Source organism: Gouania willdenowi, chromosome 11, assembly GCF_900634775.1.
Source record: "Gouania willdenowi chromosome 11, fGouWil2.1, whole genome shotgun sequence".
NCBI lineage: Eukaryota > Metazoa > Chordata > Actinopteri > Blenniiformes > Gobiesocidae > Gouania > Gouania willdenowi.
In genome coordinates, this window is record NC_041054.1 from 12,440,983 (window position 1) to 12,458,841 (window position 17,859).

Consider the following 17,859-nt stretch of genomic DNA (forward strand, 5'->3'; position numbering starts at 1 on the left):
GGTTTGTACTATGTATACTGGTTGCAAAGGCATGATTTGGTTGTTGACACCAGACATTTGGGCTTTGCTTTCACTGGCATTTATTTGTTTGTCTGTTAGCAGGATTACGTCAAAAGTACAAAAGTAACATTTTCCCATAGATTGAAAATTTTGTTACATTTTATAAGGGATCCAGATCAATGTGCTGATTATGGGTCAGTTTGAAAAATCAAAAAATCCATATCTCTCATTATTGAGGAAATTTTAAAAAATCATATCTTGGTTCATAATGGTCCAATCTTTATGAAAATTGACTCAGTTATGGGATCTGGATTAGGGATAGACCGATATGGGTTTTTAGGGTCGATGCCGATATCGATTTTTTTTCCATCAGCCTTAGCCGATGACCGAAACAGACTGCCGATTTTCTTGAGCCGATATTTGGAGCTGATACTACTCAATTTACATCATAAAAATGACACAATGACGATAACAAATGGTATGAGTCTCAGTTTTTAAAAAGAGAACATTTATTGAAATTAACAAAGTTGAGGTAGAACGACAACAAGTAAACATTTAACAAATTGTAAAAACAGGTGATGTAGAACAAGTAAAAAATGTTTCTGCTCTCTGTAAATAATACACGTAAAAAACTCAAAAATCGGCCGATGTATCAGTCTATCACTAATCCGGATTGCTCATTTCATTGCGATTTTCTCAAAAAATGGGGGTGTCCATACATTTGGACCTACTGTATTGTTATTCATGGGGATAGATATTTCTTCCAAGCCTTTAACGTGTGAATGATCATGGTACCAAGTCGGAGGGTGACGATATCTCAATACGGCGATATATCACAATATTTTTTGTCACTGTTTTTTGAAGGAGCCAATATAATGTTTACTGGAATATTGCACAATAATTTTGTCACTGGTAAGAAAGACCCTATGTTTTGTTTACAGAAAGCACTATTGGAGATACTTATTTGTTTACATTGGTATGTTGACACTTATTTACAGAAATGTTGTAAAAAAAAATAGTGTCACTGTTCATAGGACACTTTTTCAATTTATTGTTTTTCAGAGATATAAAATAAAAATTGCATTTTTTCACTTAATCTTTTTTTTTTGTCTTGTTATATCATAGATTATCGCAGATTGATTTCTGACCATTATATTGATAATCACATATAGTGAGATAATCATTATCGTGAGCTTTGTATCGCGTATCGTGAGGTACCCAGAGGTTCCCACCTCTAGTACCAAGATCAGGATCACTGATCCAGATAACTACTAATATCTGGCAAATGATAGATTTTGGCACTTGACTTAGGTTTGCGCTTAGTGAGTGCTCTTGTTTAGTCATGAATTTCTCATGTTTTTGTTCTAACTGACGAAGACTGGATTGAATTAGCAATGTTTAATTGTCAGTAGCCGCCAGACTTATATTGACAAAGTATACACAAGCCATATTTTGTGACGGCTCATACTTCAATTAAATGTAGCTGTAATCAACTTAAGTGGCACAACTATACTCATAATTCTAAAAGAAATAAATAAAAATTAATTCGGTCCAGGGTTGTGAGGGGTTGGAACAAATCCCATTTTAATCAGTGTGGAAAGTGTAGTAATACACCCTGGACAAGTGACAGTAAATCACATGCACCAACATTGTTTTCCTTTAGTGTTTTAGAAACTCTTCTTTGGCAATTAATAATAGTAATAGTAATGGCTTGAATTTATATAGCGCTTTCTTTGAGGAGACTCAAAGCGTGTTACAGAAACCATCATTCATTCACGCAGTAAGCTACAATATAGCCACAGCTGCCCTGGAGCATACTGACAGAGGCGTGGCTGCCATTTTGCGCCTACGTCCCCTCTGACCACCACCAACATTCATGCACAATTCATACTCACTCATACAAGGCAATGTGGGTAAAGTGCCTTGCCTAAGGACACAACGACAGTGACTCGGTTAGAGCGGGATTTGAACCCCCAACCCTTCGGTTACTGGACAACCCACTCTACCACTGAGCCATGGTCGCCCCATGAACAGGTAAACCACACAAAGAAATAGTAGGGTCACTTTGGTTTAGAAACACCTCCTTGCTGTGAGCAGGTCCAATGATGCATCAAGTGGCTGTCAGGAGAATATATTTGCCATCGTCTTTTGGTATGATCAATATGTTTGCCTCTTCTCCTGGCTCAGAGTGCACGAGTGAATCAACAGATTCTAAAGAAACTCTACCATCTCTACTCTTCCGTCATTACTAATTGCTACCTCTTTCAAACACACTTCTTATCCTCTTCAATCCATTAATTCCTGGATAACAGCACTTCTGAGAAGTCATAAAGCGAGTTGGGCAGAGTCAATGCACTCATCACCCTTTTCCATTAAAGTTCCACACATCAATACCTATCCATTCCTGGAAAACCATCGGTTGACCACAAACCTGTCACTTTCCGTACAATACTCATCGGAAAGGCCAGTAATGAGGATGATAAATAGACAATACTCAAGCATTCAGCCATTAACTTTTAACATATGTATTAGACTGCTAGAGATGCACAACTTTTCATGGTTGTTTAAGGGTGTGTTTGAGCTGAATTATGCATGGATAGCAAGCACTTATTGTTCAGCCAGGCCTTGCTGCTGAAATAAAAATGAGTGGTTGTCTGATTGTTTGTTCCGACACACAGTATGTTTATCTCTGGATGTACAAATATCATATGCTCTTGTGAGTATATAGCTGGCATACACAGTGGACAGTTTTTGTTGGAATCTACTCGAGCCAAAACACGCATTTTATTCTTCTCTGAAAGGGATTACATTTGATGAGAGGTGAATGTTATTGATTCAAGAAGTGCCATAGCAATTTTACAGTCAATGGCTGCCATTGATTTTTTTTTTTCTCTCCTTATTTCAGCTGCAGCAATCATGTTGGTTCGTCTGTGTTGTTGTTTTTTCAGCTTTGTACGAGTGTGTGTGGGTGTGGCCGGGTTGGGGTCAGGGGCTATATACATAGGACAATGTTAATTACATTAACTTATTAAAGCTGCTAGCAACGATCCACTGCCAAAGTGACTTCCTAACATATTTCTAGTTTTGCCAAAAGAATGGCAGATGCAGATTTTGTGGTTTACCACGGAAACACTACAATACTTCAGAAGATTCCGTGTCTTGCTGACTGACGTCATATCACGGGGAACACTATAAACAAACCAGAACAAAGATAGTGTTGTCTGTTGAAGAAACTCAAGAAATGACAATAAGAATGAAGTAAAATATCGGAAATGTTTCTTCGAACAGCTTCGCATTTTTCTAAGGGATTCCCAATCCCACAATGCAATGTGCAAAAGTTCAATTCACATAACCATTTATCAGCAATCACCATGTTTGTGCAGTGAAAAATCAAATTACGAGCAGAAATGTCAACCTTTGAAATATTCTGCGAGTAAATTATCCTGTATTTCTGTAGAAACACTTTTCATTTATTGATCCATGAGCCCGACACTGTCGTTGTTGGTGTTGTAAAAACTATTGTGGGTTGTGCCAGGAGCTTTAAATGATCCATTATGAAATTTTATTTGTCACTGCAAAAAAGTAATTGTACTGCATCCAAGATAGTTCTGCTAACAATTTAGCACCTCAAAACTGACGTGTGCTGCTTCGTGTGGCTTTACTTCAGAAGCCACAAAATATTTTCTCCTGCCAATTAAAGTTTGAAACCACTCAAAGGGTCGGATACCCTTAATATGGCAACACCACAGTATAATAAATAAGTAGTAAATAGTAAATTAACTCAGTGGGAAACAATCGCAGTTTTGTTGCGATGTCAAAAGAAAGCTGGTTCTCCTGAATGTAAGATGAGTTGTTTAGTTTGTTCTTTCCAAACTCATTTTGGTCTTTGATTTGATGTCTTTTCTTCTAACAAGTAGAGGTTTAGAGAATGAGAACTGAAATAACCAAACTATTAAAAAAGACAATATACAAAGGGGAAATAGGAGTCCAGTGGGACAGAATAAGCACAGCCATGTGTGATATAGTGGCTTGACCATATTTAATTTAGGCTTGTTAAGTACATACATGTAAGGTGGTTGTGTTTGACTGGAAAATGATGAATTACCCTCTCGTCTCCTGCAAAGACTTTATAGTTTAATAGATTATATTGTCGGCAGGCGTACAGGATATCATAGCTGGCAGCCAGAGGTAAGACTATATGTTTCCACTTGCTATTCTGCTGCGTCCTGAGTTAATAAAATAAATAGTCCAGACATTCTTTGGACTGTGGTGAAATTAAAGTAGTAAACCTTTCTCAGTCTGGCCAGGTTGGCAGGATGGAGACTGGAGTTGTGTTTGGAGTTGAGTGGGCGGAGAAAAAAAAAGAGGACAGTTGCCGATTGTGAAGCTCAGTACGAAGGAACGTTTGGGTTGTCACGCTCTTCTCTTCCACTTACCTCAATTCAGACTCCTTTTTTTCCTCGCTTCATTTCTTCTGCTTTTCTAATCACTAATCCCACTGTCTGACCACTCTCGTTTCCCTGCACAATGTATCCCATGTCTTATTTTTCTCATTTGGGCAGTAGTTTGCCCTGAAGTTCATGGTAGTATGATGAGTAAACTTAATAGTTGAGTTAATTTTTTTTATTATTTTTCAAAGCCCATCATCATCATTAGCATAAAAGGTTATAATTTTTTTTGCTAAATGCTTTTTTATCACTTTATTTTAATCCCCTATGTTTAGCTTTCCTCGCAACTATTTTTTTATTGCTAAAAATTCAAAGTTTTGCCTGTTTTCTAAAAACTGCTTGACGAAATTAATCCTCCCTCCCATTTAAGTCACACTACGGTAACCACAGTAACCCTTTGATGCTCTGAAAAGCTCATTACCTCCGTTTCGACACTACGTGATGTGTTTGGTCACTACTTTACATTGTGTTATATCATGATTGTTGCATTTAGTTGCATCACTCTCTCCCCCTAACTCTCAAAGGGTCAACGTGGAGAATAAACAGAAGTGCCCTTAATGTTGGCGCGGTTGTGGAGCTGTGAAGGGCTTTCTTAGAATTTCTCTGACATCTCCATCTTTCACTCTGCTGCTTGCTAAAGCCAAGCTAGCGTGACTAAAATACTTTGTCACAGAGCACCTCGGCTGGTTGAGATTGAGACTGGGTCCTTGCTAACAGGCTTAGATTCTCTTGCCTCTCATTTCACAATTTCTCTTTCATTTTTTACCTAAACTGTATTCAAAGGCACAGACCAGCATTAGCATTTATGGAGTCAGTAGCCATGTGCACATAGAACATATACTAACAGTTTTTATTATAATGCAGAGATTCGGAACACATTTGACTTCTATGTTGGGCAAGTCTATATGTTCACTAATTGCTGTTGCCAGATAAAACACCTTGTACCTCTAAATGAACATAATGAGCTATGAAACTATCAGCAGAGATTGGCTGATAAATTCCAATTTGTGCCTGACTGAGCATCAGCTAGAAAGGCTTTGGGAGTGAGATGGAATTAGACAATATAAAGTATTTTAGAGCTACTCTAGTGGTGATAAAAGCACTGTGTAATTCTAGCTTTTAACCATACGACACAGTTGATAAGCACAGATGAAACTGTAGTCATTACAACGTCAAGAGGAAATGTTTTTCTACATGACGTTCAAGCAGTGTTCCTTGCTTTATTTTGAGCTTTGATTAAACTGATTCCTAAAGCAAGTTTAATGTGTGGAAAAGTTTGAATATTTTTTGGGAAGTGGTTTCCAATCAGCCATATGGTTATGATCTCCTGCCTGATATTGTGTATAGTGCAGCCTTTGTTATATTGGTGAAGCACTGAGTTTAAAGATTAAAACATTTAAAAACAAGAACACTCAGAGCGCAAACCTCTGCCAAATGCCAAATATATACAGCTTTGCCAGATATTGGCAGTAATCTGGATCATGGTACCATGATTATTCACATTTTAAAGGCTTGTAAGAAATGTATATCCCTATTAATAACAATGCAATAGGTCCAAATGTATGGACACCCCCGTTTTTTCATAAAATCGCGATTAAATGCACAATCCAGATCCAATCAGATCAGTGGGGGTCGATCAGCCCAATTTTACGATTTGATTCCAAGTCTTGAATCAATCACAAATTGATTTTCGATTAACAAAGATTATTGATTAGTTTTTTTTCCCTTATTGCTGATGTTCCATTTAATGTCAGTCAGTTGCTGAATTATTAATGCTAATTTCAAGTGAGGAAAGAAATAAATTGCGTACAATAACACTAACAGTGACCCACATGCACAAATACATTTTATGAAATATCAGCTCATAAACTCTGAGTCAGCAGTTATTGTAGCCTTTTTTAATGTGTCTAGTGTTGATGTATTCAGATTTATTAGTGTTTGTAAGAAACCTGTTTACACAAGTTGGGAATATTTTTTTTTAGTTTATAGTTTTTATTTATCGTGATTTTTATCGTTATCGTGACAATACCAGAAATTATCGGGATTATTATTTAATATTTTAGTATTTTTCAATGAACACAAGCCATAAATCAATCTGTTTCATAATAAACAATTTCAGATTTATTTAAGCTTTAAATATATAGCGCCCTCTGCTGTTTAAAAAAAGTACTGCGATTCAATTTTCAAAGTATTGATGTCAATCGTGATATCTATGAATCGATTTTTAACTGCCTTACGAATAATCGTTACATCCCTAATTTTAAAGCATACATTACAACAATAACACAAACAAATCTGTGGCTTCACCTCTTCAACATATCTAACTAACTTCACGTTTCATGAAACATGTAAACATGTGGACTGCACTTTTTAAACACACTCTGAACTTAACAGGACAGTACAAGACAGGACAAGAAAAATGAAAAAATTGCAGCCTTTTTGATTAGAAAATCGCGTTTTATATCGCAATAATATCACAAATGCAATTAATTGTTCAGCCTTAGTTTGTTATCAGTGGTTATCTTTACAAAACAGCTAAATTACAAGACAACAAAACACATTTTGGGAAAGAATTTACTTAATATTTGTGATGAATCTTTTGTTTTTCGGGAAGCATAAAACACCATTGTGATCCGTTACACCTGCTGGTACATTATTTCCACAAACAAGTTGCTCATCTCATCAGCTGGTGCTTTGTCGTGAACAGATGTGAAAGTAGATTCCCAGAAAAAGCAGCTTGAGTAGGAATATGTGTAGAATTATGTTAGAAAGCGTTCAACACTACAGTTTTCAAGAGAGACGATGTGTGTTTCCCCGTTTGCAGCGCGATGATTGTCGGTCGACACCGATGGAATTCAAATGTAGATTTATATCCTTCCTCAGGTGTCCGTCTGTCTACGTGTCTGTTATTCTATCTTTTCTCCCCCCTCTTTACCTATTGGATATTCACAGCATATAAATGAAAATGATCTATTTCCAGATCAAGTGCATTTGAATTTCTTTATAGTTCTATTATAGTCATTATTTTAAGAATGTAGTTGTATTCAGAAATATACTTTATTTATCACAAGGGGAAATAGTTTTTTTTACAGATGCTCCAGAAAATTGAATCAAAAAAACAAACACTAAAACATAGAAAATAAAACAAAACATACATAATTAAATAAAACACCATTAATTAAAAAGGGATTTAATACAAGCGCACACCTCCAGGAAAAAAGTAATAAAATACTACAAATGTACAAACAAATACAGATATATACAGGTATATAGTACAGTGAGCCATCTACACTGTAAAATCACGAAGCTGTTAAAGTGATGAATAATTGTACAGTTAATTCTGGTAGTTAATAATAATTATCCATTTCCTTCCTTTGCAGATCGCACTGAGAAGCGCTGCATCATGCCCGACTCACCTGCGGACGTCAAGACACAGTCCAGGTTGACACCCCCAACCATGCCTCCCCCGCCCAGTACACAAGGAGCGCCTCGTAACAGCTCCTACACACCCACCACATGTGAGTAAAGAAAACATATATATATATATTTATATATAATATGGTTAAGGTAACCTACAAGTCATTTCCTTCAGATATCTGATAATATATTTCCGTACTCACGTTTTTAGTCATAAAACAGTGAAATAGTTTTTATTGACCAAATGCAACCAACAAAGTAAACATTTTGAAGTAAGTACGGAGGCCAACAAACTGTTGCAGCTTTGCCTTGAGAGCTTGAGCACGAGCAAATTACACCCCAGTATTCACTAAGAAGTGCATACTTAACCACTTGGATGAAGTGCACTACAATCAAAGAAACAGAGACCCTGTTTTACACAACGCTCCAAGCACTCAAGACCGTGTTTGTAATGGTGCTCTCTGCAACGGAAGACCTTATGTAGCTCTTTTTCAATCACACCCTTTGTAGCCGTCTGTGTCTTCCCCTCTCCTTTGGTCAGAATCCACAATTAACGTCGGGGCTTCCGTGCAGTGAGGGAGGAACGGCCCAGTTCTCTCATTACGCATGCCGAAGGTTTTAACAAAGCAGTACGCTTTGATTTCCATCCGACATAATTGTTGCCAGATGCAGTTTGAGTATCTCCTCTCCCTGCTCTCTGTACAGTGGCGGCGTTGGATGGTGGCCAGAGGGGGAGTGAGTGGATCACTAGTCAAAACCTAATCTCATTAGAGAGGGAGCTTTTTTTTCCTGCCTTGTATCTCTTTGTACACCAACTCCCACAACACACACACAATAAACACACACTGCTCCTGTGTTCCTGTGTAATGGGGCACACATCCACACACGGCCCCCACTTGTTTAGACCAAAAGGAAAAAGTCAAAGAGAAAAAAGAACAAGAAAAGAGGCCTCGTTTCTTTTTGTCTCTTTAAATTCTGAAAAATGTTTTTAAAAGAGGTTGCAACAAAGGATCAAACATGCCGCACGGATTGGAAACACATGTTAAGGATTGCTGATGTTCTCACGGATTTGAACACAGTTTGACATCAGTGGTTAAATCTCTATGAAGTTGACTGTTTGTCAGCCTGTTTTAGGTTTGACTTGATACTTTTGCTCACATGTGGATTTACAAATTCTCATTTAGCTAAAGGATTTTTTAAAGATGTGCCACCCTTCCCCCCCACCCCCACAGTAACCAATGGCAGCAGCCACTCTCCAACAGCGCTCAATGGTGCTCCGTCACCTCCCAACGGCTACAGCAATGGGCCCAGTTCATCGTCCTCATCCTCTCTGGCCAATCAGCAACTTCCTCCGGCCTGTGGCGCACGACAGCTCAGCAAGCTCAAGCGCTTCCTTACGACTCTACAGCAGTTTGGAAACGACATCTCTCCTGAAATTGGTGAACGAGTTCGCACCCTAGTGCTGGGACTGGTGGTAAGTAGCATTAGCACCTAGCAGCTCAATGTTTTTAGCAATGGACTTCACAAAAACATGAAAAAATATATACTTAATTCACTTTTTTTCAAGTGATGTCAAAATATAAAGCAATGCTCTCTCACATGTCAGTCTTGGAACTATTTTCTCATTGTAGCAAAATTCTTTATACACTAGCGATAGCATTTTTTTCAACTGACAACATTTCTTGCCTAATTCTTGTTTCCAACTAACACTAAGAGTAACAAAATAACAAATAAACAGTGTGGTTATTTTGTTTTACTGACTTAAAACCAAAACAGAAATACAGAAAAACCAAACAAGCAACATTTTTTCTGTTTTAAAATTACATTTGTGTGATATTTGGATATTTACGTGGAAACTAGGACAAGAGCTTCATGTTTTAATGTGACTACACGGAGGGGACCGACAGACAGACTTTTACTCTGCTACATTGAATTACAAATGTTCTTGCATCATGTTGTCCACCTCACACCGATGGCAGAGGCGTAATTTGTGCGTCGATGATGTTTCGTTAAAAAGTTATTGATGCTGGAAGTACGAAACTGAATATCTGCCAACTTTACCGAACAGTGTTACGGTCCAAATGGTATCCAGATAAACTGGTGACTGGGTGACTGAGCAACGCATAAGTCACATTACTAGTGAATTGAAACGTTATTAATACATAAATAAATCAAAACCAAAAATAAGGATGTTGCGCAAAACATGCACATGATATTAAAAAGGAACCAGACCTGGTGTATGAATCTCCTGGTGCTCCTCGTTTCTTTTGATCAACTTCAATGTGTGTTGACGGCTGCTGTTAGCGGCTAGCGGTATTTATAACATCTATATTGTTCCTCACACCAGCCTCACAGTCGATAGTCAGTCACCAGAATATTTGGATACTATTTGGATCGTAACACTGTTAAGATCGCCTACACCATAAAACAAACGTGAGCTGCTTTTTACGAGCTAAAACATCCACAGACTGCATGAAAACATGAGCAGGACCAGAAAACTGCTGAAATAAATTCTTAACAGTCCTATTGTGTGCGGAGACCTGGTCCAGGTCCTGTGGAGGGAAACCAGGTGCAGCGGACTTCAGCTCTCACTCTAATTTCCCCGTAAATATTTAAATATCAAACAAACAGAAGAATAGTTTTATATATATATATATATATATATATATATATATATATGTATATATATATATATATTATTTTTTTTTTACATAAAATTGCTGCTTATTTTGTTTTTGGCATTTCCGTATTTTGGTTTTAAGTCAGTCAAACTAAACAACCTCACTGTTTGTTATTTTGATTTGGTTTTAAAATGAAATAATCAAAGAATGAAAGGTACACCTTAAAGAGTAACTAAACCCCTGCTTTCTCCTGACCTGCCTCTCGGAGGGAAATACAAAAAATGCCTTGATTATGGGCGGGGCTCCTGGAGCAGTTAAGACATGCTCAGTCTATACTAAAAAATCTAATCTATTCAACCCAAAGAGGGAAGTCACTCTGACATACCCAAATACATTTGTATTCAGCAGAAAAAAGTGGTTCAAGTTTTTTTACGCAAAAATGTCAACAAACAGCATGTTTACGGTGCAGATGAAAACAAACTTTTCATCGTTTTTTATTTTCTTTTTGGACTAAATTGTGTTTGATTCATTGATCTATGAGGCATAGATTAAAAAATTATTACAAAAAAATATTACTAGTTTTTGCTTGATGACTAAGCCGCCAATAAAGTTGCCATATAAAGGCGTCTGACAGCGATCTTCTATTTAACCTGTCTGCAGCCAGCTTTCACAAAGTTAGAGAACATGATGTGCTGTTTTTTCTTTTAGTTCTAAAACATGTAGGATATATCTTTCCATTGCCAGTAACAGTGAACATGTGTACCTTCCATCATCCGCCCCATGCACGAATCAAGTGCCCTGAAGAAGTTGGATTACACTGTGCACTGGGACCCGGAGAAATAAATTACAGATATAGATGAACGATGTATTACTCATTAAGTCTACAGACAGAAATAATACCGAAGCTGTGAGGGAGTTTTTTTTTTGCCTGTTTTTTTAATTTCAAGAAAATAGACAGATGTGCTTTTCACCTTATCTTACGAGCATGGAAAATCTGAAGATCTATCATACATCTTTGAGATGTGAGAAACTTTGAGTGAGGAAGAGAGGGAATACAGAAATAGATATTACATGTTGTGCAGAGAGGAAGAAGAGGAGGAGGTGGAGGAATTTTTTTTAATTAGCCACACAGAGCATAACCTCCTTTTGGCGGCGCAATGTTTGTTTTTCTCACCGTCTGCGTGTGTGCGTGCCTCTCATGTGTCCTTTTGGCGTGCTTCCCTTCCCACCACATCACTCTCTATTTCTCCCTCTCCCCCCACTGTTCCTCTCGTGCACACCCGCCCTCCGTCCCTCCCCCTGCCTCATTGAAGAGAGTGACACCGTTAATTAGCTGGTTGTGTGCTGGGGGAGAGTGGGAGACTGTGACTCAGGAGGCTTCACTAGCTGTCAAGAACAGGCCCTTCGCAATCTGGATGAACAGATGTAAGACTGAATGTAACAAAATTCAGATTTGGGAAATAACACTGAGAGTGTGGGGAGGACATAAATATTTCTGCATCTTTGATATTTTGGTCTCTTGCTTCTCCTTAACTTCAGATTGCACTAATCTGAAGAAGAAGAAATGACAACCTCTACGCTTTAGATTTGGCAGATTGTTCAATGACCAACATAATCTGCTTTTGATCAATCCACAACTTTGACATTATTCCCTCAAACATGCATTCTGTGTAATATAAACCCTTGTAAACAACATCACAACTAAACACGACAGGCTCCAGGGCCACTGTCACCACTCTATTGATCTTATCTTCCCTTTTTGGCAGACAGTCATTGCTAAAGAGAGTTCACCCAGGCCTGTTGGCACTGCTATAAAAGGCTCATGTGCCATGGTGATTAGGAGCAGTCATTCCAGCCACGTATAGGATAAAACTCCTTTCTTTGTAGTAGAAAGAAAATAAACAAGTTTAGAGGGTCATTGGATATTCCTCCATATCAGTAGGTGGCAGTATGTACAAAGAAAACTGCTGAAAACAAATGTATTTGATATGAAGTAGTGTTGTTTATTGGTTCTTGTCCAACTTTTGACATTTAAGTCAAAGCATTTTAATTGTAAAAATCTAATGGTCCGTTTACACCAAACGTGTTGAAAGCGTCAAAAGCGGCAGGTGTACATATACATATGGTGGACACACTTCTAGGGAGCGTCGGAGGTCCCGCTACGCATCCCGCGCCTCCTGTGTGATGCATTTTTAAGCTTTTGGACGTATGGCCGACATTGGACTTGGGATTGTTGAACTTTTGGGACATATCGCAGCGCGTTGACCAATCAGGAGCGTTCCCCAACCGTGATGAATTAAGAATAATGAAAATAAAACACTAACTGGAGATAGATAGACAGGCTCTCTTCTGCTGGCATAGAGCGCCTGTAGTTGGTGTCCTGGTAGGAGATGCGAGCGCCAATGCGGGTCAGCAGGTCGTCAAACTGCGCACGGGAGAGATGGAAGTAGCGCTGAAAGCGACTCTCGTCCGAGCACCGTGTTTTGGTAACTTTTTAACCAGCACTGTTAGCCCCGCCCCTTTTATAAAAACTATCACCTGTTGGCTCTACAATCTGTGGTGAATGGGTTGGATTGAGAGAATTGTGAATAGAGAGAGATAGTGAGTACTGAGTATCTAGTTAGCATAGCATAGCTTTTTCCTTGGCGATTTTATAGTCTAGACTGGGCGTGGCTAACTGTGCCAGGAGCCCCGCCCATAACCATAGCACTTTTTGAATTTCCTGGACGCACGTCAGCCAAAACCTCAGGGTTTAGTTCATCTTTAACTTGTAGTTTTAGGCAGTAAGATGCCAAAAATACCAATCTATAATTAGATGTGTTCATAGTTGGATTCATTAAAAACCTACCTGTGCTATTATTTACCTTTTCTAAATATAAAGTCCAAGTGAAGTCAATTCCAGGAGTGTCGTTGTTAATTAACTGAGATGTAAACTTTAGTTTTTCGTGTTTTTTTTCACTGAGGTCTACCCATGTGCTTCATATTATCAAATCCAAAACACTCACTTCAAGCCAGGATATAGCTTAGCTTCCAATAAGTAATATTATCACTTAATGCCTTCCACATGCCTTCATGTGTTTTCTGTCTGTCTCTCCTCCAGAATTCCACGCTCACTATCGAAGAATTCCACTCCAAGCTCCAAGAAGCCACCAACTTCCCCCTGCGACCTTTTGTCATCCCGTTTCTGAAGGTAGATGTTTAAACGTATAATTTGTGCAGAGGGCGGCGTGGATGTTGGCCTGATCAGTGAACCTGGGAAGCATTTTGCAAACCCAGATCCAGATGTGTGTGCTTATGGCCATGTTTATCCATGTTTTCTGGTTATTTGTGAAGTGTTTCTTCTGTTTGCAGCTTTAAGTCACTCTTACCTCCACCTAGAGCTGTTTTTCTTCTGACTCACACTGTTTTTGTTCTCCAGTACTGGGCTTTTCCCCTATTTTCACCCACGTGTTCATAAATCAGAATTAAGTAGTGCATTTCAACAGTTACCCCTTTCCTTGGACTAAATATGGTCAGTTTTTTAGTTTGATAACCACATTTTTGTTTTGAATAAAAGTTACTGTACAGTCTGTAACGCAGAATACAGTATACATGTTATTTTGAAGAGAAATTCACCTTTAATGTATCCATTCTGGTGGGGAATCTGTTTTTTTTCCTCCCTTCCTCTATAAGCTGAATTTCCCATTGTACTATAATGTTTCTCATATCGAGTCGTTAGAGTGAGGAGTTAAGCGATGCTCTGGCCATGCTGCTGGCAGGTAAATATGAAGAGGGATGTGTGTGGTGTGGAGCAGTGGTCATTTAAGTGCATTTTGTGTTCGGATAAGTGCATGTGCTGAAAGTCAGAGAGGGTGAGAGAAGTGGAGCAGCCTGGTGGTAAGACTGGTCATGGTTGAATGGGTTTTTGGGTTTGTTTTGTTTTTTTCTTTTCTTTTTGTTGTCAGGCAGGCAAAGATGATGAATGAGACTTTGAGTTTATATTGAGGGATGTGTGTGCAGGAGCGGTTCAGATCATGTTACGGGTCGAATTGAACCTGGGATCATTATCAATAGTATAGACTGGTAGTGAGAGATGGAGAGCATGGGCGGCACAACATCATCGCTTTGTATGTTTGTTTGTTATTGAAGATGATTTCTATCAAACATGGAAACATCACCTAATCACACTTACTCTATTAACCTGCAGTTTGCTGACTTTTAGATCTATGAAATCATTTTTCATTTGGGAGTATACTCTTATTATCAATACATTCAGAGCATAATTTTAACTTTCTTACTTTACAAAGTCTCTGCATAAAAATGTACATGTTTAAAGTGACTTCACTTCAGCTGTGATCAGGATCATAAGTTGTGTATGCTAAAATAAACAGCAACTTTTTGCAACATTTAGCAACAAACCACATTTACAAAACTTATGTGGATTTTTTTTATGTTACTTTTGATCAGATTTACAGAATTATTTGTAAACTTTGTGAAAAAATAATGTCAATGTTAAATCTAAATGTTACATTTAAATATAAATGATGCATCTAAATCTAAATGTTAAATATAAATATAAATGCTAATTGTAAATGTTAAATATAAATGCTAATTGTAAATGCTAATTGTAAATGTTAAATATAAATGCTAAATTTAGATGTTAGATATAAATCTAAATGGTAAATCTAAACCTAAATGTTATATGCAAAATCTACATGTTGAATTTGACTGTGGCTCAGGTGGTAGTGGGTCGTCTTCTGATCGAGAGGTTGGGGGTTCGATCCCAGTACCTGACTATGTGTCGAAGTGTCCTTGGGCAAGACACTGAACCCTAAGTTGCTCCCAGTGGTCGACTAGCGCCTTGCATGGCAGTCCTGTCCCACTGGTGTGTGAATGTGAGAGTGATTGGGTGAATGAGCTGATATGTAAAGCACTTTGAGACTGCTTCAGTGTGGTGATAAAGCGCTATATAAATCAAGTCCATTTACCATTTGAATATTAGCTAAATATTTAGTTTTGCCCGTGACATTTAGATTTCACATTTCCCATTTAGATTTAAATGTAACATTTAGATTTATCATTGACATCATATTTTTACAAGAAAAAAATATCCCAAATGTTTCTGTAAATCTGGTCAAAAGTATTTGTTTATTCAGGCATGTACAACTTTACAACCGGAGCCCCATAATCACCAACAGCAGAAATTAGTCTTAGTAGAACTTCCAGTACAAAACCAGTCTTAATTTTCACAGCAAATTTGGATTTAGTTTTAGTCATAGTTTATTGACGAAAATGCAACTTAGTCATCAGGACTATTTCAATTTAGTCAACTAAAGTATTTAGTCGACTCAAATTGATTACAACCTATTGGATGACTTATTGGCTTGTCCCGCCTTCCACGCAACAAAAGGCGTTTTTAATTGGATACCTTCCAAAAAAACAAACTTAGTTCTGATTGGATGTAAACATTTTTAATAGTTAACGAAAATATCAAGATATTTTGATATTTTTTGTTTTCGTTCACACGTCATTTTTCATGACTTGAAGTCTCGTTATTGTGACTTTAAAAAAAAGCAGTCGATAAAAACGATGAACATTTTTAGTCAACAAACAGCTCTCTTTGTTCTTCCATCCTTAACAATAGGTATTCTTCTTGTCCTCCACCTTCTCCTTTTTGTGCCTCCTTTTTCTCTTACTTCGTCCACTGTTTATCATCCTTCTATCCTCTGGTCCCTCCTTCCCTTCTCCTCTCCTCTCCTTGCCAGATGGTTAGTCTATAACTGGGAGAGCTGTGGAATCAAAAATGCAACTCTTTTTCTCTCCATCGCTCCCTCTCTGCCTCTCCTCCTCTCGCTCTATCCTCAGTCTAATTTTAGTGTCCTCCCACTGCGGGGCTTTTAATGCCAGCCACCATATGGTAGCAGGGAGCATTTGGAGGTGTGGGGGGAGCTTTTATAGGTGCGTCGAAACACAGCTGCAACATTGCGAGTCAGGGCATGAGTTTTTTCATTAGGCTAATGTTATGCAGAGTCTAACCCCTCCAACCCGCTTCAATTTCACTTGATTTTTATTTTTTTTCACCCCTTTTCTTTAAGGCTGAACCACAAATAGTTTGAGGCTCTTTACTGGAAGGAGGCAATCATAAACCACACTAAGCCGCTGACGTGATGCACTGGCTTGATGGCAGCCATGGGGGGAACATAAGCTGACTAGAGTTTTGCTGTTTCAAGTTACGCTCGTTTTTTTTTAAGGGGGGGGGGGGGGTTCAAAAGTTTGCCCATGTCTTTGCTGTCAAGTGCCTTGTTTGCTGTCATGCTTAAGAACACCACAGGCAGACAAAAGACTGAATACGTCTATAGTCGTGACTGGAAACAGCAGAGGCATGAAAAATAATGTCACAATTCCTCTTTAGGAACAAAACTACATAAACGGAAAGAAAAAGCTGAAGATTTCTCTCTTGTCTTTTTGTACATTTGAACCAGGGATGGACTGGGGTAAAAAATCAGTCCTGGCATTTTATATCCAGACCAGCCCACCACATTATTAGTGACACCATGTAGAAGCTGTTATTAAGTCAGTGATACTCAACATGTGGCTTTTTATGTCGTCATTTTAATTATTATTCCCCCAGAAAACCTTAAAAGGGGGAAACTTTTTAACCCATTATTACTTATTTCCTTTGGCTACCCTTAAGCTACCCTTTGCCATTACATACTAAGGATCGACCGATATGGGTTTTTTTAAGTCCGATGCCGATACCGATTTTTTTTTTTTTTTTCCCATCAGCCTTAGCCGATGACCGATACAGACTGCCGATTTTCTTGAGCCGATATTTTGCTCCCTCATTATATATATTATACAAAGATGATAACAAATGGTACAAGTCAATAAAAAAGGAACATTTATTGAAATGAACAAAGGTGAGGTAGAACAACACAAAGTAAAAAATAATTTAAAAAAAAATAATGAAAACAGGTGATGTAGAACAAGTAATAAAAAAATAAAGTGAAACATCTCATGAAATATTATTAAAAATAACTGTTCGTCCTTGTTCTGAAAATTGCTTTGACAAAAGTTGGCCTGATATATTTTATTAGCAGGATTACTGAGTTAAATTAAAGATATATAATTATAGTATTAAACACAAAAAGAAACCATGAATAATAATTCATTCCAACACAACCCCAGACAATAAATTAACAGAAGAAAATTACATGATGTCAGATGCGCATTAAGCAACAAACTGATCAAGTTTCTGTTCTAAATTGCATCAACATTAACAAGAATAAATAATCAAACAAGTCGTAAACTGGTTCTCAAAGTTAAAAACTTCTCAGCGCAGCGCTGAGAGAGAGAAAGAAACACACACACCAAACCTCCAGCCAGCTGCTCGT

General features: G+C 37.9%; 1 protein-coding gene across 4 annotated transcripts in view; it reads left to right on the forward strand.

Annotated features, from left to right (window-relative positions):
* runx1t1 (RUNX1 partner transcriptional co-repressor 1) overlaps positions 1–17,859 on the forward strand; it is a 75,394-nt gene that overhangs the window by 34,319 nt on the left and 23,216 nt on the right. For all 4 annotated transcript variants that reach the window (XM_028461150.1, XM_028461152.1, XM_028461151.1 and 1 more), the window contains exons 2-4: positions 7,829–7,966; positions 9,098–9,339; positions 13,587–13,676. In XM_028461150.1, coding sequence (XP_028316951.1) covers positions 7,829–7,966; positions 9,098–9,339; positions 13,587–13,676 — 470 coding nt within the window. The remainder of the gene's footprint in view (positions 1–7,828; positions 7,967–9,097; positions 9,340–13,586; positions 13,677–17,859) is intronic.